This window comes from Spermophilus citellus (assembly GCF_964194105.1).
Source record: "Spermophilus citellus genome assembly, chromosome: 2".
Taxonomy (NCBI): Eukaryota; Metazoa; Chordata; class Mammalia; order Rodentia; family Sciuridae; genus Spermophilus; species Spermophilus citellus.
Window position 1 is genome coordinate 12,102,200 of NC_138183.1, and position 21,704 is coordinate 12,123,903.

At 36.0% G+C, this 21,704-nt stretch overlaps 1 protein-coding gene across 7 annotated transcripts in view; it reads left to right on the forward strand.

Annotated features, from left to right (window-relative positions):
* RC3H2 (ring finger and CCCH-type domains 2) overlaps positions 1-21,704 on the forward strand; it is a 65,256-nt gene that overhangs the window by 6,316 nt on the left and 37,236 nt on the right. For all 7 annotated transcript variants that reach the window (XM_081261180.1, XM_081261177.1, XM_081261178.1 and 4 more), the window contains 3 exons: positions 829-1,126; positions 3,726-3,843; positions 6,528-6,761. In XM_081261180.1, the coding sequence (XP_081117306.1) occupies positions 896-1,126; positions 3,726-3,843; positions 6,528-6,761 (583 nt within the window). In that variant the 5' untranslated portion in view covers positions 829-895. The remainder of the gene's footprint in view (positions 1-828; positions 1,127-3,725; positions 3,844-6,527; positions 6,762-21,704) is intronic.

A 21,704-nucleotide genomic window follows, 5' to 3' on the forward strand; every position in this document is an offset into this window, starting at 1 on the left:
CTTTCCAGTTTTAAATCATATTCATATCACTTTTTCTGAATTTATAATCATAGTAAAGATAGAAATTTATATTTTGCATATATTCTGCTTAGAATTATTAGGTAAGAATAGTGTTTCATTTTCCTGCTCTTTCTTACTCTACCTGACAGGTGTTATTTCTACTTATCAATCACTAAATAATAAAGTTTTGTTAGAAGTATTATAGTGAATTACTACAAAATTTTTAAAACAATATTTTCTTTGTTTTACTTTGGCACCATACTTTTTAGTCAACATTCTTTCATTTATGGACAAACAACTCTGTCATCACAATCTTCTCTTACATGTAGATTTTTTGTTACCTCAGTTAGCCTCTGAGTTAAGTCCTGACCAGGGATTTCCTCTTTCAGATGACCAGGCTGCCTCCTTTACATTTGATTTGACTACTATATTGTTTTTATCAATAGTTTTCAAAGCTTACTAATTCTTAATTATCTTAATTCTTATCTTAATATGTATTGGGTTAGTGGTAATCCAAGAAAAAGCACTTAAATTTTTTTTTTAACTCAACAATCCAAAATGATTTAAGAAAAATACATAAAAGTTTTGATGAGCAATCAAAATTGTGTGGCAATCAATATGGAGTGTAGTTGAAAGGATCTCTAGTAGTGAATTATTTGGGGGCAACATTAACACACAGTTTTGTTTTTTGTGTTTTAAAAAGCATCCAAAGCATATAAAACTATTAAGAATTTCAGGTTCTGAAGCTGTGAGAATTGACTCTAGCAGTTAACTCTTGAAAGGAGAATAATGAATATGTAGTAAATTCTTACTTTTGTCTATTTCCAGCTTACAAAACACTACACAGCAAAATAATGATCTGCTAGACTGCTAACCCGAGCATCCAGCTTCCACAATGCCTGTGCAGGCAGCTCAATGGACAGAATTTCTGTCCTGTCCAATCTGCTATAATGAATTTGATGAGAATGTGCACAAACCCATCAGTTTAGGTTGTTCACACACTGTTTGCAAGACCTGCTTGAATAAACTTCACCGAAAAGCTTGTCCTTTTGACCAGACTGCCATCAACACAGACATTGATGTACTTCCTGTCAACTTCGCACTTCTCCAGTTAGTTGGAGCCCAGGTAACTTTCAGTACCTCACTAATTTTGTATCTATTGTAATCATCAAACATTGTTTATTATTGGGTATAAGATGTTTAGTGATACAAAAGACATAAATGTTGTCAATGTATGTGCTTTTCATGATTTTAATCTTTAAAAAGATACCTTTATATAATAAACTCTTATGTAAAATCGTGAATTCATTTATAGGTATGTATTTTTTTTTTCCTTCAATGTTCTGGTCAAAATTTATGTGTATAAGTGGTTTGGGTAATGAGAAATACTTTACATATACATACATAATATTTATTCATTAGGTGGAAAATATAAAGTTCTGGCCAGAAACCAATAAACTAGAACCCTGAGATGAAGTTTGTTTGTTTTTTGTTTGTTTGTTTGTTTGTTTTTTGTTTTTAAGTTTAATTGATTTAAGATAATATAAATGAGAAAATAAGTTTTATTTAGGGGTGTGTGTGTTTGTGTGTGTGTGTGTGTCCATGTCTGAAAAACCTATTAATAGGGTGTCAGTAACAAATTATGTTCGGTGTCTTGAGCACATGTACTATGGAATGAATATTTTGTGTTATAATCATATTATTGCATCAGAGCAAGACCCTAGATTTATTATAATAACTTTCATTTAATGAGGGTCTACTCTTATAAATGATGGTAAATATTTATTATCTTTTATTACTCATATCACTACTCTTTTTTTTTTTTTTTAGAGAGAGAGAGAGAGAGAATTTTTAATATTTATTTATTTATTTCTTAGTTTTTGGCGGACACAACATCTTTGTTTGTATGTGGTGCTGAGGATCGAACCCGGGCCGCACGCATGCCAGGCGAGCGTGCTACCGCTTGAGCCACATCCCCAGCCCAATATCACTACTCTTATCATAGCTCTTTAGGTGGTTGTTATCCCCCATTTTACAAGTAAGGAAGAAGATAAAATTTTGTACATTATATGCTACATATTAAAGCAAGAAAATAAGGATTTTTCTGATTTATTAGAAAATTTATTTAAAAATTCAAACTGAAAATATTCTATTTTTTCCCCTTAGTATCTTGATATTTGGACTTTTCCTTTTAAAGCACAAAATCTATTTTCAGTGTTAATAATCAGGTTTGACACTCTGAAATCAAGGTGACTCTATAATGATGCTACAGTTTAATTGGTAGCATATTTTTCTTAGTGGAGCATAAACTAATATTGCTTCATGCAAACGGTGGCATTTTAGATTCAGTAAAATACATGGACTTTTTGTAATAGTAGCTACCATTTATTTAGAATCTACTATAGATCAAGTATTTTGTTAATGTTCCTTATAAGTGTTATCTCTGTTGATCCTTAGATACCTTATTACAAAGTCTGTGCAGTGTGACTTCTATTTCTTCAAACTCATCTACCACTATCTTCTTACTTTGGCCTCCTGAGCCAGTTCTCAAATATGCCTAGCATATTACCACCTAGGGCTTTTGTAGTGACTTATTTTTGCCTAGAATGTTCATTCCATCTTTTTACATCTTTATTTAAAATGTTATCATTCTCAAGGAAGCCTATTGTGACCACTCTAATTAAAATTGCAACCCTTTTCCAACATTTCCTTCTTATCATTGCTGTGTAATTTCACTACTTTCTAACAGCATACATATGTGTGTGTGTGTGTGTGTGTGTGTGTGTGTGTGTGTGTGTGTGTGTATTTTTTTTTTTTAATTTACTGACTCCTTTTCACTGGAGTATAAGCTTCACAGAACAAGAAATTTTCTGTTTTGCGCACCAAAACAAAATTTTAGACACCTAGTATCTAAAACTGTGCCTGGAACGTGAGTACTCCATGAATATAAATATTTGTTGAATTAAATTGAACTTTCATAAAGGTACCATAAAATATGGATATTTGTCTTCATTTTGCAGATATAGAATTTATGACAAAGAACAGTTAAATAACTTTCTCAAGATTTCTCAGAGGTGGCAGAGCTGCAATTTTTACTCAAGTTTTTGACCTTTTTAATTCTTGCATTGCAATGCTGGGGATGAAACCCTTGGTCTCACACATGCTAGGCAAGCACTCTACCACTGAGCTATATCCCCCAGGCCCCAGAGTTTGACCTTTGAGAACACTGCTTGTGGTTCTTATGTTCTAGCAAAGGGAACAGATTATAAATTCTAAAACCTAACAAATAATATAGCAAAGTGGTGCTTAGCAAATTGCTATGGGGAGAAAATTCATGCATTCTTTCTTATTTTTTATTTTAGACTTACTAAAAGTGTTGTTTTAAAAATGGTGTACAGGGGACCTGCATAACTTTCCATGGCTTTCTCCTACTGTTAACATATTTTATAATTATAGCACAGTTATCACCCTCCTGAAATTAACGTTAATAACTATTAGCTAGTTGCCCCCCACACACATTAATCTACTTAGCCTCTACAATTATGTATGATAGCCTTGGGTTTTGGGAAGCAGTTTTGCTAAGTGATTAGCTTAGCTAAAGTTTTTCTTAAATCACTTTGATGTATTATCTCTTTTATAATTTTGTGCTAAGATTTTTATCAAGTATATAAATAGCAATTACATGAGCTGGATAAATGTATTTCTGCAATTTTTCATTCTTTAAGGTACCAGATCATCAGTCAATAAAGTTAAGTAATCTAGGTGAGAATAAACACTATGAGGTTGCAAAGAAATGTGTTGAGGATTTGGCACTCTACTTAAAACCACTAAGTGGAGGAAAAGGTAAGTTCATAAAAAGCATTTTTACTGGTTAAGAGGACTTGTTAAATATAAATGTTGAGCGTGTGTAGTGTGCCTTTGTGGAGCCTACAGACTACTGAGGGAGATAGGTGTACAAGTGTAATAAAGTATTTTAAGTGCTATGACAAAAAGTGGAATATTAATTTTTGTTTATCACTACATAGCCAGTGAGGGGCATATTATAGGTATAATAGATAGTAAATGAATTTATCTTGTACCTGGAGAAGATTGTGGACTAAGTGCCAGGCACTGTTCTGGTGTTTGGCATACTTTAGTAAGTGCAACAGAAAAATATACCTGCCTTTAAACATAGCACTTATATTTTAGAAAAGCAAAAGACTATAATAAAAAAAGATTATATAGTATAGGTGAAAACTGATCTAAAAGAAAGCAGTTAGAAGGTTTGGCAATGTCAGAGTCAGAATAGAAGGACAGATTGTCTAGTATAGACCTCATTGAGAAGGAGGCTTTTAAGACAGGTGTGGTGTCCCAGCAGCCTGGGAGGTAAGGAGGATCGAGAGTTCGAAGCCAACCTCAGCAAAAGTGAGGCGCCAAGCAACTCAGTGAGATAAGGTCTCTAAATAAAATACAAAATAGGACTGGGGATGTGGCTCAGTGGTAGAGTGCCCCTGAGTTTAATCCCTTGTAGCCCCCCAAAAAAGAAGGTAGCTTTTGAACTTGAAATGAAGTGAAAGAGGTGAAATAATTAACCATGTAGTTTCTGGATAAAAAGGATATAGCTTAGTGGTAGAGCTCTTGCCTCACATGCATGCAACCCTGGGTTCAATCCCAGTACTAGGAATAGAAAAAAAAAAGTTTCAGGCAGAGGGACTAGTGTGTGCAGCATCCTCATGTTTTTAAAGAAAAGCAAGGCTGGGGGTATAGCTCAGGTGGTAGAATGCTTGCCTTGCATGCACAAGGCCCTGTGTTCAATCCCCAGCACCAATAAATAAATAAATAAATAAATAAAATAAAGTAGAAGTTGTATGCCTGGAGGCATGTGAGTGAGGAGCAAAGCAATATAAAATGAAACTAAATGATGAGCTCGGGTGATGTACAGACTTATAGTTGGTTTAAAGACAAGCTTTTACTATGAGTAAAGTTAGGGAATTATTGCAGAGTTTTGAACAGAGCATTGATATCTGACTAATGTTAAATGATCACTGGATGCTTTATTGAGAATTCACCTTAGAAGGACAAGAGCAGAAGTAGGATGATCAGTTAAGAGGCTTTTGGAGCAAGGTTTGCAGCAGTGGAGGGAGTGAGAAATGCTCAATCTGGGATACATTTTGAAAATACAGGCAAGAGTATTTCTGAATTGGAATTTGAGAAGTTGTGCAGAGTCGAGTATGACTCCTAGATCTTGTGGCCTGAGTAACTGAAATGTGGGTGGCCATCAGTTGTCACAGGGAATAGTAAAGTTAGATCAAGTTTAGGTAGGAAAGTCAAGTTTAGTTTGGGTCATAGTACATTTGAGATTTGTAATATTTACTTGGATGCTATTTGTAACTTTGGGAGTCACTGACATATATGGATGGTATTTAAAGTAACAAAACTGGATGAGGTCATTTAAGTAGTGAATTTAGATAGAAAAAATAGACTGGGTGCTGAGGTCCTTTAACATAATCAGGGGAAAAAGATGATTTTAAATCTGCAAGGAAGATTAGAAGGAAAGGAGAAGGAAGGAAGAAAACCAAAAGAATGGAGTATTCTAGAAACCAAAGAAAGTATTTATAAATACAGGAGGAAAGAGTAATCATCTGTGTTGAATATTAGTGGAAGGTCAAATATGATAAGGACTGAGAATTAACCGTGGATTTACAAAGTAGAGACAATTGGGGGGAAAAAAACAAAGTAGATAATTGTCTTGTGCTCAATTCTGGTCAAGGGATAGTGACAAAATCAGAGTAGGTTTTAGAGATTGTAAAGTAAGAAACTGGAAATAGTATACAAAATCTAGAGGATTTGCTACAAATGGGAAAAAAGAAATGGAGCACCACTAATGGGAAAGGAGGGATCAGTGGAAAGATTTCTTTTTTTTTTCTTGTGGTGCCAGGAATCAAACTAGGGATTGTGCATACGAGGGAAACACTATACCACTAAGCTATACCACCAGTCCTTACTTATATTTAAGATGGATGAAATAATAGCATACTTTTTCTTATTGTATGCTGATGAGAGAGAGGGAAAAATTGATGATACATAAGAGGAGAGAATTGCTGGAGCAGTGTCCCTGAGTTAGTTCAAAGGAGTAAGATGTATGAGATTATCACTGAGCAATGTTCTAAATGTCTCATGTACAATTTTTAAAAATTAGAACCATGATTAGTCAGTCTTTATAGGTTAGAATTTTTACTCAGGCATCTTTGAATTTATCTTCAATTGCTTTATAGTAAAGATGGAGAGAAAACTAAATAAATACAAAGTGCTGCATCTGGGTACAGACAAACCAGAAAACATGATACCTAAGTAAAATCTGAAATAACTAAAAGTGAGCTGCCTTCTTATTACAAAATGGTAATAAACAGACAGTATACTCACTGTTAGAAAAATAAAACTACTTACAAGGGACTCGTTAAGATTTGTGGCTAAATACAAATATAGATAATGTAATTGTTTAATTTATTGAAAAACCTTTAGTTTTCTTTGTTTCCCTTTTCTTAAAGGTGTAGCTAGTTTGAACCAGAGTGCACTGAGCCGTCCAATGCAAAGGAAACTGGTGACACTTGTGAACTGTCAGCTGGTGGAGGAAGAAGGTCGTGTCAGAGCCATGAGAGCAGCCCGTTCACTTGGAGAAAGAACTGTAACGGAACTGATATTACAGCACCAGAATCCTCAGCAATTGTCTGCCAATTTGTGGGCTGCTGTCAGGGCTCGAGGATGCCAGTTTCTAGGGCCAGGTAAGATAGCTGACTATCTTAGCATTTTTATTGGTAATTAGGGCTTGAGTAAAAAACTTGAGGATGCCAGTTTCTAAGGCAAAATTAAAATCCTGGGACTCAACCCATCTTTATACATGTATGTGTGTGTGGGGGGCGGGGGTATTTGATTTTTAGTTGTGAAGGAACAATACCTTTATGTTATTTATGTGGTGCTGAAGATCGAACGTAGTGGCCTATATAAGTGCTCTACCACTAAGCCACAAACAACCCCAGCCCTTATACATCTTGACATAGTTAAAGCTTTTGTTAATCATAATTTATATTATATATTATAGACTGTGTAATATAATGGACTATATGACTTATGTATTATAATCTCTTATAGACAGATAGGTGACCATGTACAAATTAGAAAATTGAGCTAGAAGGAGTTTAGGATTGCATAGGTTATAAGTAAAGGAAGGTTAATTATTTTGTGTGTGTGTTGTAGGAAAAAAATATCAATCTCTTGATTATTTTTAAAAATTGGAAAATATACAAAGTATAAGTCACCGGGGGTTAATTTCTTTATGGTTATTCTGTCCATATTTTGCTTAAGAAAACCTTTATGCCAAAGTTATGAAGTACTTCCCTGTATTTCTTCTAGGTGTTTTGTTTTACCTTTCTTATTTAGAAATATAGTTTGAACAGAATTTAATTTTGTGAAGAAAACTTTTTTTTTGCAATACTGGGGATTGAGTCCAGGGGTGTACTACACATAATAGGGTACATCTCCAGCCCTTTTTTGTACTACACATAGTAGGGTACATCTCCAGCCCTTTTTTATTTTGAGACAGTGTTGTCACTAAGTTGCTCAGAAGGGATTCAATCCTGTGATCCTTCTGCCTCAGTCTTGAGTAGTGGGGAATACAGGTGTGTGCCACTTCGCCTGGCATACAAGAAACATTTTTTAATAAGTGGGATTGGGAGAACTGGATGGACAGGTAGAAAAATAAAATTGGATGCATTCCTTATATGCTGTCACTGCCTAAATTACAAATAGTTCAGAAATACTTGTGATTACAGAGTAAATTATACAGGTAATAAAAACAAATGAAATAGGTAATTCTCTTATAACCTGGTAGGGAATAGGAACACTTTTTAAATTTTTACTCAAAATCCAGGAGTGATATTGTGTTTAATTTGCATCACAAAAAAATTATAAGCGGAGTAAAAAGATAACAAGGTGGGGGAAATATTTGTAAATGTCATTCAGTACATAGATTAATATAACTAATATATGAGGTTCTTCCAAGTATGTAGACAGTGATCCCAGTGACTCAGGATGCTTAAACAGAAGGATCACAAGCTCAATGCTAGTCTTATCAATTTAGCCAGACTCTTGTCTTGAAATGAAAAATAAAATAATCTGGGGATGAAATTCAATCCCTAGTACCAACAACAACAACTGAAAAAATTAAAATTAATTTTTTCTCAAAAAACAAAGACTAGCAATCAAATTGGAAAGATTCACAAATAGTGAAAGTAGACAAAAGATATAATATAAAAAGTAATACAAATGGCTTCAAATATATGAAAAGATACCCAGTGTTTCTCATATAAAGAAAAATGTACATTAAAGTCATACTGGAATGCCATTACTTATCCATCAAATTGGCAGAATCAAAAGTTTGACAGTGTATTCTGTTGACCAAGCTGTGGGGAAACACTTTTATCCAGTACTGGTGGGAATGCAGCAAATGGTGTAAACTTAAAGACAGAAATTTGGCAACATTAAGCAAAATCACCTTTGTGTTTACTCTTCAGCTCAGCCATCCCACTTAAGGAGTCAATCCAAAGATACAGCAAAAATACAAAACACATAAAGTTATAAAGCACTATTTGTAAAAGCAGACATCTAGAAGTAACCTGAACATCTATAATAAGGTTCTGACTCAACTGTGGTTTATCTTTCTGGTGCAGTGCTATGCAGCTGTTGAGAGCAGTGAGGAAGGGCATGATCTCCAGATATATTTTTAAGTTAAAAAAATAAAAGCAAGGTGCAGAATAGTGTACTATTCTATGTAAGAAAAAGAGGGAGACAGAATCGTTACCTACTTTTTTCATTTAAATCCTTCAAAAGAAACATTGGCAGGAAAAATAAAAATAATAAAATTTTGTGGAAGAAAAAAAGGTAAGAAAGGAACAGAGAATGCTGATTACCTTTTTTTGAATTTAGGAACCACATAAGTGTCTTATAAAGGTTTTAAATAAAATTTTTAAAAATTTAAAAGCGAAGCCCGGCATGGTGGTGCACACCTGTAATCCCAGCAGCTTGGGCAGCTGAAACAGGATTGTGAGTTCAAAGCCACCCGCAGCAACAGCTAGGCACTAAGCAACTCAGTGAGACCCTTTCTCAAAATAAAATACAGAACAGGACTGGGGATGTGACTCAGTGGTTGAGTGCCCCTGAGTTCAATCTCTGGTACCCACACCCCCAAAATTTAAAAGTGATTAAAACAAAATAATATCTAAAAATATAGTTAAGGGGTTGGAGATAGATGTAGCTTAGTAGAGTGCTTACCTAGCTAGCATGCACAAGACCCTGAGTTTGATCCTCAGTGCTATAAAAATTTAATAAGGCTAAAATTTATGAAGTTAAATGCATATCCATATAGGAATAAAATATTTTAGGTGACTTTAGAACATAATATTTTGATTTCTTTATCCCTAGTGGGATGTATAAATCCTAAATTATATTCAATGAGCCTGTTGTTCATAATTCTGGTGGTGTTATTTTGAAACTAATAAGACACGGTTTTATAAATCAATTACATTATTTTGTTAATGCCATCAGAAACCAATATTTTCAGCATTTAAAAATGATATGACTATGAAATCAGTGAAATTTAAGTAAAAACCCTGTAGTCTTAAATTAGAATTCGCAGAATTTACTCAGATTTACTTGTTTTTCTCTTTCTAAAAATTGTTAATATCCTTGTCTGTCTGCTGAAAAGATTTAGAAGCAATTAATAATTAAAGCACGAAAATTGTAAGCTTAAATAAATATCAGTTTCCCCTAAAAAGAGGCAGGACTCTTTGAATAAATGTCTTATTCCAGTTGTAAGAAGGGAAAGTAAAAGATAAACCTGGAAAATCTTGTGCTAGAAAGCAAAAAAGGTAACAGAAACTTATAGAATCTTGTTTAAAAAGTCATAGACTTGAACTTGAAGAAGCTTACATTGGACATAAATGGACAATTTAGACATAAAAATGAGTGATGGCTATAATGGGTTGAGTTCCTAATTGTAGTAAGAAAATATTAATTGGTCATCTTGGCAGTTGCTAGAGCAGTAACATAATATTCTGAAAATTGAAAGAACAAGAGTTAGAAAGAAGCTGAGCATTTTTTTTCCTGCCTTTCTTATGCACACTATTTTAGGGATAACTCTTCTATGTTGAGGGAAGTGTCTTTTTTTAGCAGAATTCCAACTAATAAATTTAGAAGAAAAATGATAAAATTAGACAAACCACAATTTTGCACCTCTAAATTGATTAATGGGCTTAGTCAAGGATTATTAGGGTTTGAATTTTTGTTTTTGTTTTCCTTTTTGTGGTACTGTGGAATGAATCTGTGGCCTTGTGAATGCTTTGCAAGCATTCTACCGTTGAGCTACATCACCAGCATTAAAATCATTGGATGAAATGTTACTGGGGAAATTTACAATAGGTGGATAGGGTCTGAACCCACTGATCAATTCAACATTGCCAAGTGTGGTAGCATATACCTGTAATCCCAATAACTCAAACAGGACTTGGGGATTGTTAAGGCAAGAGGATTCCAAGTTCAAGGACAGCCTCAGCAATTTAGCAAGAATCTGTCTCAAAAAGAACTAGAGATTTAGCTCAATGGTAATGTACTCCAGATTCAATCCCAGCCCCCTGCAAAAAAAATTTTTTTTTTTGCTAAAAGCAAGACAGCTAGGCTTTATGCATATCTGTCTCTTCATGTAATATGTGTATGGTTGGCCAAAAACAAAAAAAAGAAAAAGACCTAAATCTGAATTTAATTAAGCTTTTGGTTTACCTGAAATGAGGGAGGTAGAGGAACATATTTAAAAATACTATAAGCACAATGAAACCAATATAGAATAAAGAAATTTTTTTCTTCCAGTACTGAGGATTGAACCCAGTAAGTAGTACTTTACCACTGAGCCATATCCCTAGTCCTTTTTATTTTGAGACAGGAGGATCTTGCCAAGTTGCCCAGGCTGACTTCAACTGATCCCCTTGCTTCAGCCTTCTGAGTCACTGAGATTACAGGTGTTCCAACACCGTGCTGATCTAAGAAAATTCTTTAGAAAAAGTGTTTCTTCAACAATAAATGAATTTTCTTTTAAATAGGAGGATAAAAGTGGCAAGGCAATGATATAGGTTTTGTTTTGTTTCATTTTGTTTTTAAAGCCTTAAGACATATCAACTGAAAAGAATTGTATGGATTTATTTGGATATTTAAACCAACTGTAATAAGACATTTTGAGACAATGGGAAAAATAGAACATAGATTGAATATTAATTATATCAAGGAAATGTGTTAATTTTGTTAGGTGTGACAGTGGTCTTATTAATATTTTTAGAAGCCTTACTTATTAGAAATACATACTAAGGTATTTAAAAGTAAAATAATAAGTTATCTGGAACTTTCTTCCAAACACTCCAGCCAGAACAAACTGGAAAAGAAAGAATTAGTTGAAACTTGAAAACAGCTGGATGGATAGTGTTAGCTCTACTTTTGTGTATATTTAAAGTTTTCCATAATACAAACTTAACTTTAAAAATATTTTTAAATTCATATTTTATATAACTTGTATATTTCATTATGTTTACTTATCTTAACCTAAGAAGCACCAGATTAAATATCAGATTTTTATTCTGTAACTCAACAACAAAAAGCCCAACTTAACAGTAGATAAAAGACTGAACCTCCAAAGAGACACAAATAACCAAGAGACATATGAGCATCTTTAGTTACTAGGGAAATACAAGTCAAAATTGTAATGACACATAGGGGGCATAACTCAGTGGTAAAGCAGTTGCCTAGCATTCATGAGTCATGAACTTTGTTTGGTCCCCAGCACTGCAAACATAAAGAAATCACAATAGGGAACCACTTTGCACCTATTTAGGTAGTTACAATTTTAGAAGATAGAAAATAACAATTGTTGATGAGGACATGTAAACTGCACTACTGTGGGGAAACCAATTTGGGAGTTCCCCTAAAGTTAAACATGACCCAACAGATTCATTCATAGGTATATACCCAAAAGGATAGAAAATAGGTCCTCAAATATATTTGGACACAAATGTTTATAGTGGTATTATTTATAATAGTTAAAAGGTAGATACAGTCCAGTTGTTAGGTGATAAATAAACAAAATGAGATATATGCATAAATAGAATATTATTCAGCCATAAAAAAAGATTGAAGTATTACTGATGCATGCTGCATGTGGGAAATACTATGAGTATTTCACTATAAGTGAAAGAGACCTGACAACCAGTTAAATGGTTGCCAGGGATCTATGGAATAGAGGGTATGAGAAGTGACTGCTTAATGACTATGGGATTTCCTTTGGAGTAATGAAAATTCTTAGAACTTGATAGAGTTGATAGCTATACAACATTATGAATGTATTAAATGTCACCTCCAAATTATACATTTGTTGTGTGTGTGCATGAGTGCTGCATTCTCAGCCCTGTACATTTTTGAATGGGTAATTTTATGTGAATTTTACCTTAAGGTTTTTTTGTTTTGTTTTGTTTTTAAGTCTTTGTTTCAAGCTCTACTTTAGCTACCAACTAATTGTGTTACATTAGTTTAGTCACTTAACTTCTGTGGGTCTGAATAGCCTCACCTCGGAAAATGGAGTTTGATTTTGACTGTAGATTTTCAGCTCTAAAGTTTTGGGTTTTTTAATTGATAACCATGTACTTTTAAATTTCAATTTTGAATTTTTTTTTTTTTTTTTTTTTTTTTTTTTGTACCAGGGATTGAACCCAGGGGCACCAACCAGTGAGCCACATTCCAGCTCATTTTATTTATTTATTTATTTATTTATTTTGAGAAAGGGTCTTGCTAAGTTGCTTAGGTCCTCCATAAGTTGCTGAGACTGTCTTTGTACTTGCAATCCTCCTGCCTCAGCCTCCCAAGTTGCTGGAATTACAGGTGTGCACTGCCGCTCCCGGCTCAATTTTGAAATAATTTTAAATTTATTGAAACATTGCAAAAGGTGAGATGGCGGCGGGAAGGGAGTGAGCCGCTCCGTGCCCTGCGCCACCGCACCCGCAGCGTGTGTTGCCGTGTCTTAAAAGAAAAAGTAAAGATCATTAAAGGAGATCTGTCGACAAAGACTAAGCACCGTGTCAAGAAAGGGGCCTAGGTGGAGTGAGTCCGACACGACTCCAGCCAAGGTGGAGTGAGTCCGTCACGACTCCAGCTCGAGCAGTAAGGCTGCAGTCCCTGAGCTGCCCGGCTCTCTCGGCCCCTTTTCCCTCTCCTCTCCTCCTTTCCATCTTGCTTCTCTCCCGCTGGCTGTCCTCCCACGCTCACTCCCTGAATCTGGATCTCAATTTCTTCCCCCCCCCACCCCCCCACCCTGCCTGCTCTCTCGCTTGCCCAGTCACCCGGCCCGCACGGGCCCCACGGCGCTGCCTCCCCTTCCCAGCCTGCACCCCCTCCTCAGGTGTCCCGCGGCCTACCCGCGGCCGCCACCGCTTCCTGCGGAGCACGTTAGAGCAGACTCTTCACTGCACGAGTGAGCCGCCGACCCGCCGAGCAAAATGGAACAGCTGATGAGTGACAATTTAAAATCTAAGTGATCCAACATGGCGGCGGACGCAGAGAGATCAAGTCTCTAACCCCTTCAGCTGCGCGGGCATAGAGAAAAGTAAACTGTCAAAATGCTGTTTGCTCAAGACCACTAGGAAATGTTGAGCTGACATGGATCCGGGGTGAATAGTCTGGGCTTCTCAGAATACACCGAGCCCGGATCGGCTGCATTCAAGCTCCGGTTCGCCTGCTTCTCGTGACTCAGCACTAACGATCCCGCTGAAATAACTAGTCAGCCCGCCTGAACTTACAGAGGTAAAAGCCTACCGAGCACGATAACCAGACCGAGGGAATCAGGAGTGATGCGGGACTAGCGGCGCTGAAATCCCGGCTACCGCTCCCACCAGTGCTGACAACTGAGGTCCCTTGCACCTGCTACCAGGGGAGTTGCTACCGGAGGGCAAACAAATTCGCTGGGGGTTCTCAGCCCCAAGCTCTACAAACTTAGGGTCTGAGGGAGGCACACAGGGAGAGTGTGCCCAGGCGTTCATGAAAACAGGGCTCCCAGGAGCAGGAGACCTGGCATGTAGCCAGTATTGTGGTGAGTGTCACAGGTGAGCGGGGCCTGGCTTGAGGAAACACAAGAGAAGGCTCTAGGCACTCAGGATTGGAGACCTGCACAGTCTGAGAGGAAGAGCTACTGCACAGTGATTGGATCCCACCTATCAAGAAGAGAAGCTTGGCCCAGTGGGCACAGCTCCACCTACTGGAAGAGAAGTTAATCGAGCTCTATGACTGCATTTATTATTATTATTTTCTTTTTATTATTTTTTTCTTTTATTTTATTTTCTTTTTTTTGTTTTTGTTGTTCTTTAACTTTTTTATTAATGTTTTCAATTTTTTTATTCTTTTTATTTTAATATTATTACTATTATTTTTTAAACTTTAATTTCCATTTTATATTATTATAAATTTTTTTTGTTTTGTTTTAAATTTTTGTTTTTTCTTTTTTTCTTTCTTTCTTTATTTTCAATTTTTTTCTTTTATCTTTTCATTTCTTTTCAATTTTCTTATTCCCCCTTCCTTGAATTCTGCCTGCCTACACTCATTCTCTTTAGTGACTTCTTCCCTTCCCTTCTAATATCTTTCCTCCCAAGCATCAAATAAATTTATAAGAGTAAACAATAACTCAGCAGTCAAACAGAACAAGAAGTAACATGAGCAGCATAAAAAAGCAAGGAAGAAAAGGAGTACAAACAATGAAGGACAGCCTAAATATTCAGGAGGACTTAGAGTCATCAGAAAAATGGCCATATAAAGAACTCAAGGAATACCTTAGACAGATGGAAAGGAACCTTAAAGAGGATACGAGACAGCAAATCCAAACAGCGAAAGATCACATTGAAAATGAATTACATAAACAGATAAAAGAAGAAGTTAAGCATCTTTATCAGGAGATAGAAATTATAAAAAAAATCAAACAATAATTCTAGAAATGAAGGAAACGCTAAACCAAATTAAAAACTCAATTGAGAGTATAACTAACAGAGTGGAGCAAGTAGAAGCCAGAACGTCAGATAATGAAGACAAAATATATCATCTTGAAAAGGGTCTAGCCAACTCAGGCTGGTAAAAAATCACGAGAAAAACATCGAAGAGATTTGGGATAACAAAAAAACCAAACTTACAAGTCATTGGGATAGAGGAAGGTACAGAGATTCATACCAAGGGAATGAATAACTTGCTGAATGAAATAATTACAGAAAACTTTCCAGAAATAAAAAAGGAAACAGATATACAAATTGTAGATGCATACAGGTCACTGAGCACACAAAATCACAGTAGACCAACACCAAGACACATTGTTATGAAGATATCCAATATACAGAACAAAGAGAAAATATTAAAAGCTACAAGAGAAAGGAGGCAGATTACGTTTAGGGGTAAACCAATAAGGTTAACAACGGATTTTTCATCACAGACGCTGAAAGCGAGAAGATTCTGGAACAACGTATTTCAAACACTGAAAGACAATGGATGCCAACCAAGAATTCTGTATCCAGCAAAATTAAGCTTCAGGTACAACAACGAAATAAAAATCTTTCATGGTAAACAAAAGCTAAAAGAATTTGTAGCCAGAAAACCACCATTCCAAAGCGTCTTGAGCAAAACACTACACAAGGAAGAAATGAAAAACAATAATCAAAACCATAAGTGGGAAGTGCCTCGGTAAAGACAGAGGACGGGGGAAAGCTAATCATGGAGAAAGAAACTAAATTAGAAAAAAAAAAAAGATAAATAATCAAACATGGCAGGAAGTACAAACCATATATCAGTAGTAACTAAACGTTAATGGCTTAAACTCTCCAATAAAGCGACATAGGCTGGTAACATGGATTAAAAAAACAAATCCAACAATATGCTGCCTCCAGGAGACACATCTGATTCGAAAAGACATACACAGGCTAAAGGTGAAAGGTTGGGAAAAAATATACCACGCACATGGTCCTTGTAAGCAAGCAGGGGGGGGCCATCCTCATATCGAATAAAATCGACTTCAAGACTAAGTTAATGAGCATGCTACAGGGATACTGCCACATCGATGTTCGTAGCAGCACAATTCACAATAGCTAGACTGTGGAACCAACCCAGATGCCCTTCAATAGATGAATGGATGAAAAAAAATGTGGCATTTATACACCATGGAATATTACGCAGCACTAAAAAATGATAAAATCATGGAATTTGCAGGGAAATGGATGGCACTAGAGCAGATTATGCTTAGTGAAGCTAGCCAATCCCTAAAAAACAAATACCAAATGTCTTCTTTGATATAATGAGAACAACTATGAACAGAGTAGGGAGGAAGAGCAGGAAGAAAAGATTAACTTTAAACAGAGACATAAGATGGGAGGGAAAGGGAGAGAAAAGGGAAATTGCATGGAAATGAAGGGAGACCCTCATTGCTATACAAAATTACATATAAGAGGTTGTGAGGGGAATGGGAAAATAAACAAGGAGAGAAATGAATTACAGTAGATGGGGTAGAGAGAGAAGATGGGAGGGGAGGGGAGGGGGGATAGTAGGGGATAGGAAAGGTAGCAGAATACAACAATTACTAATAGGGCATTATGTAAAATTGTGGATGTGTAACCGACGTGATTCTGCAATCTGCATTGGGGTAAAATTGCGAGTTCATAACCCACGTCAATCTAATGTATGAAATATGTCAAGAGCTTTGTAATGTTGTGAACAACCAATAATGAAAAAAAAGACTAAGTTAATCAAAAGGGATAAGGAAGTACATTATATACTGTTAAAAGGAACCATTCACCAACAAGACATAACAATTATCAATATTTATGCACCAAATAATGGTGCTGCGACGTTCATAAAACAAACTCTCCTCAAGTTCAAGAATCAAATAGACCACAACACAATAATTATGGGTGACTTCAACACACCTCTCTCACCATTGGACAGATCCTCCAATCAAAAGTTGAATAAAGAAACTATTGACCTCAATATCACAATCAATAACCTAGACTTAACTGACATATATAGAATATATCAACCATCATCAAGTGGATACACTTTTTTCTCAGCAGCACATGGATCCTTCTCAAAAATAGACCATATATTATGCCATAGGGCAACCCCCAGTAAATATAAAGGGGTGGAGATAATACCATGCATTTTATCTGATCATAATGGAATGAAACTGGAAATCAATGATAAATGAAGGAAGGAAAAATCCTACATCACATGGAAAATGATCAATGGGTTAGAGAAGACATAAAGGAGGAAATCAAAAAATTCTTAGAGATAAATGAAAATACAGACACAACATATTGGAAGCTATGGGACACAATGAAAGCAGTTTTAACAGGGAAATTCATCGCCTGGAGATCATTCCTCAAAAAAAGGAAAAACCAACAAATAAATGAGCTCACACTTCATCTTAAAGCCCTAGAAAAGGAAGAGCAAAACAACAGCAAATGTAGCAGAAGGCAAGAAATAATTAAAATCAGAGCAGAAATCAACGAAATTGAAACAAAAGAAATTATTGAAAAAATTAACAAAACTAAAAGTTGGTTCTTCAAAAAAATAAATAAGATCGACAGACCCTTAGCCATGCTAACGAAGAGAAGAAGAGAGAGAACTCAAATTACTAACACACGGGACGAAAAAGGCAATATCCCAACAGATGCTACAGAAATACAGAAGACAATTAGAAATTATTTTGAAAAACCTATATTCCAATAAAATAGAAGATAGTGAAGACATTGATAAATTTCTTAGGTCATATGATTTGCCCAGACTGAGTCAGGAGGATACACACAATTTAAACAGACCAATATCAATGGATGAAATAGAAGAAGCAATCAAAAGACTACCAACCAAGAAAAGCCCAGGAGTGGATGGGTACACAGCGGAGTTTTACAAAACGTTTAAAGAAGAATTAATACCAATACTTTTTAAGTTATTTCAGGAAATAGAAAAAGAGGGAGCTCTTCCAAATTCATTCTATGAGGCCAACATCACCCTGATTCCGAAACCAGACAAAGACACCTCAAAGAAAGAAAACTACAGACCAATATCTCTGATGAACCTAGATGCAAAAATCCTCAATAAAATTCTGGTGAATCGGATACAAAGGCACATCAAAAAAATTGTGCACCATGATCAAGTAGGATTCATCCCTGGGATGCAATGATGGTTCAATATACCGAAATCAATAAATGTTATTCACCACATCAATAGACTTAAAGATAAGAACCATATGATCATCTCGATAGACGCAGAAAAAGCATTCGACAAAGTACAGCATCCCTTTATGTTCAAAACATTAGAATAACTAGGGATAACAGGAACTTTCCTCGACATTGTAAAAGCTATCTATGCTAAGCCTCAGGCTAGCATCATTCTGAATGGAGAAAAATGGAAGGCATTCCCTCTAAAATCTGGAACAAGACAGGGATGCCCCCTATCACCACTTCTATTCAATATAGTTCTCGAAACACTGGCCAGAGCAATTAGACGAAAGAAATTAAAGGCAAAAAATAGTAAAAGAAGAACTTAAATTATCACTATTTGCGGAAGACATGATTCTATACCTAGAAGACCCAAAAGGGTCTACAGAATAACTACTAGAACTAATAAATGAATTCAGCAACGTGGCAGGATATAAAATCAACACTCATAAATCAAAGGCATTTCTGTATATCAGCGACAAAACTTCTGAAACGGAAATGAGGAAAAACACTCCATTCACAATATCCTCAAAAAAAAATAAAATACTTGGGAATCAACCTAACAAAAGAGGTGAAAGACTTATACAATGAAAACTACAGAACCCTAAAGAGAGAAATAGAAGAGGATCTTAGAAGATGGAAAATATACCCTGTTCATGGATAGGCAGAACTAACATTATCAAAATGGCGATATTACCATAAGTTCTCTATTGGTTTAATGCAATGCCAATCAAAATCCCAATGGCATTTCTTGTAGAAATAGATAAAGCAATCATGAAATTCATATGGAAAAATAAAAGACCCAGAATAGCAAAAGCAATTCTAAGCAGGAAGTGTGAATCAGGTGGTATAGCGATACCAGATTTCAAACTATATTACAGAGCAATAGTGACAAAAACAGCATGGTACTAGTACCAAAACAGGTGGGTGGACCAATGGTATAGAATAGAGGACACGGAGACTAATCCACAAAGTTACAACTATCTTATATTTGATAAAGGGGCTATAAAAGCATGCAATGGAGGAAGGATAGCATCTTCAACAAATGGTGTTGGGAAAACTGGAAATCCATATGCAACAAAATGAAACTGAATCCCCCCCTCTCGCCATGCACAAAAGTTAACTCAAAGTGGATCAAGGAGCTTGATATCAAATCAGAGACTCTGCGTCTGATAGAAGAAAAAGTTGGCTCCGATCTACATATTGTGGGGTCGGGCTCCAAATTCCTTAATAGGACACCCATAGCACAAGAGTTAATAACAAGAATCAACAAATTGATCTTTCTTAAACTGAAAAGTGTTTTCTCAGCAAGAGAAACAATAAGAGAGGTAAATAGGGAGCCTACATCCTGGGAACAAATTTTTACTCCTCACACTTCAGATAGAGCCCGATTATCCAGAGTATACAAAGAACTCAAAAAATTAGACAATAAGAAAACAAATAACCCAATCAACAAATGGGCCAAGGACATGAACAAACACTTCACAGAGGAGGACATACAATCAATCAACAAGTACATGAAAAAATGCTCACCATCTCTAGCAGTCAGGGAAATGAAAATCAAAACCACCGTAAGATACCATCTCACCCCAGTAAGATTGGCAGCCATTATGAAGTCAAACAACAACGAGTGCTGGCAAGGATGTGCGGAAAAGGGTACTCTTCTACGTTGCTGGTGGGACTGCAAACGGGTGCAGCCAATTTGGAAAACAGTATGGAGATTCCTGGGAAAGCTGGGAATGGAACCACCATTTGACCCAGGTATTGCCCTTCTCGGAATATTCCCTGAAGACCTTAAAAGAGCATGCTACAGGGCTACTGCCACATCGATGTTCATAGCAGCATAATTCACAGTAGCTAGACTGTGGAATCAACCCAGATGCCCTTCAATAGATGAATGGATAAAAAAAGTGTGGCATTCATACACCATGGAGTATTACGCAGCACTAAAAAATGATAAAATCATGGAATTTGCAGGGAAATGGATGGCACTAGAGCAGATTATGCTTAGTGAAGCTAGCCAATCCCTAAAAAACAAATACCAAATGTCTTCTTTGATATAATGAGAGCAACTATGAACAGAGCAGGGAGGAAGAGCAGGAAGAAAAGATTAACATTAAACAGAGACATGAGGTGGGAGGGAAAGGGAGAGAAAAGGGAAATTGCATGGAAATGGAGGGAGACCCTCATTGTTATACAAAATTACATATAAGAGGTTGTGAGGGGAATGGGATAATAAACAAGGAGGGAAATGAATTACAGTAGATGGGCTAGAGAGAGAAAATGGGAGGGGAGGGGCGATAGTAGAGGATAGGAAAGGTAGCAGAATACAACAGTCACTAATATGGCAGTATGTAAAAATGTGGATGTGTAACCGATGTGATTCTGCAATCTGTATTTGAGGTAAAAATGGGAGTTCATAACCCACTTGATTCTAATGTATGAAATATGATATGTCAAGAGCTTTGTAATGTTGTGAACAACCAATAAAAAAAAAATTGCAAAAATAATGCAGAAAATTTCCTGAATGCTCTTTTTTTTTAATGCTATTTGTTTTGTTTTTGTTGTATATGGACACAATACCTTTATTTTATTTATTTATTTTTATATTGTGCTGAAGATCAAACCCAGTGCCTCACACATGCCAGGGGAGCGCTCTACCACCGAGCCACAACCCCAGCCCTCCTGAATGCTCTTTACCCACATTGACCAAAATACTTTTAAAAACAAGGATATTCTGTATGTAATAGCAATATGTTTATCACATTCAAAAACTTTTACTTTGATACAGTACAATTTATAGTTCATATTCCAATTTTTTCAATTATTCCAAAAATGTCTTTTATAGCATTTATTTTCTTCTAGTGTAAGATCTAGTTCATACTCAATGTATTTGTCATTTATCTTTTAGTTTTCTTTAATCTGGAACCACTTCTCAACCTTTATCTTCCATGATGTTTATTTTGAGGAACACATGCCATTTACTTTACAAATTTTTTGGGTGGAGTGTGTACTGGGGATTAAACCCAGGTGCATTTTACCACTGAACTGTATCCCCAGCCCCGCGCTCCCCTCCCCTCCCCTCTCTTCCCCCTCCTCCTCCCAAGCATTTTCTAAATTTTGAGACAGGGTCTCACATTGGTTAGGACCTCTCTAAATTGCTCAAGCCTGCAAACTTGGGATCCCCAGCATCAGCCTCCAAAGTCGCTGGGATTGCAGGCATATGCCACTGCACACGGTGATAGAATATTTCTTAATCTAGGTTTGCCTCATGTTCCCTCATGATTTGATTCAGGATACACTATATATCCCTGGTTTTAAAACAGTATAAATACCCTCTTCGGGTATTGCATCTAGAGACTAATCATTTATAAATTTTTTACAGAGTAGTTTCTGACA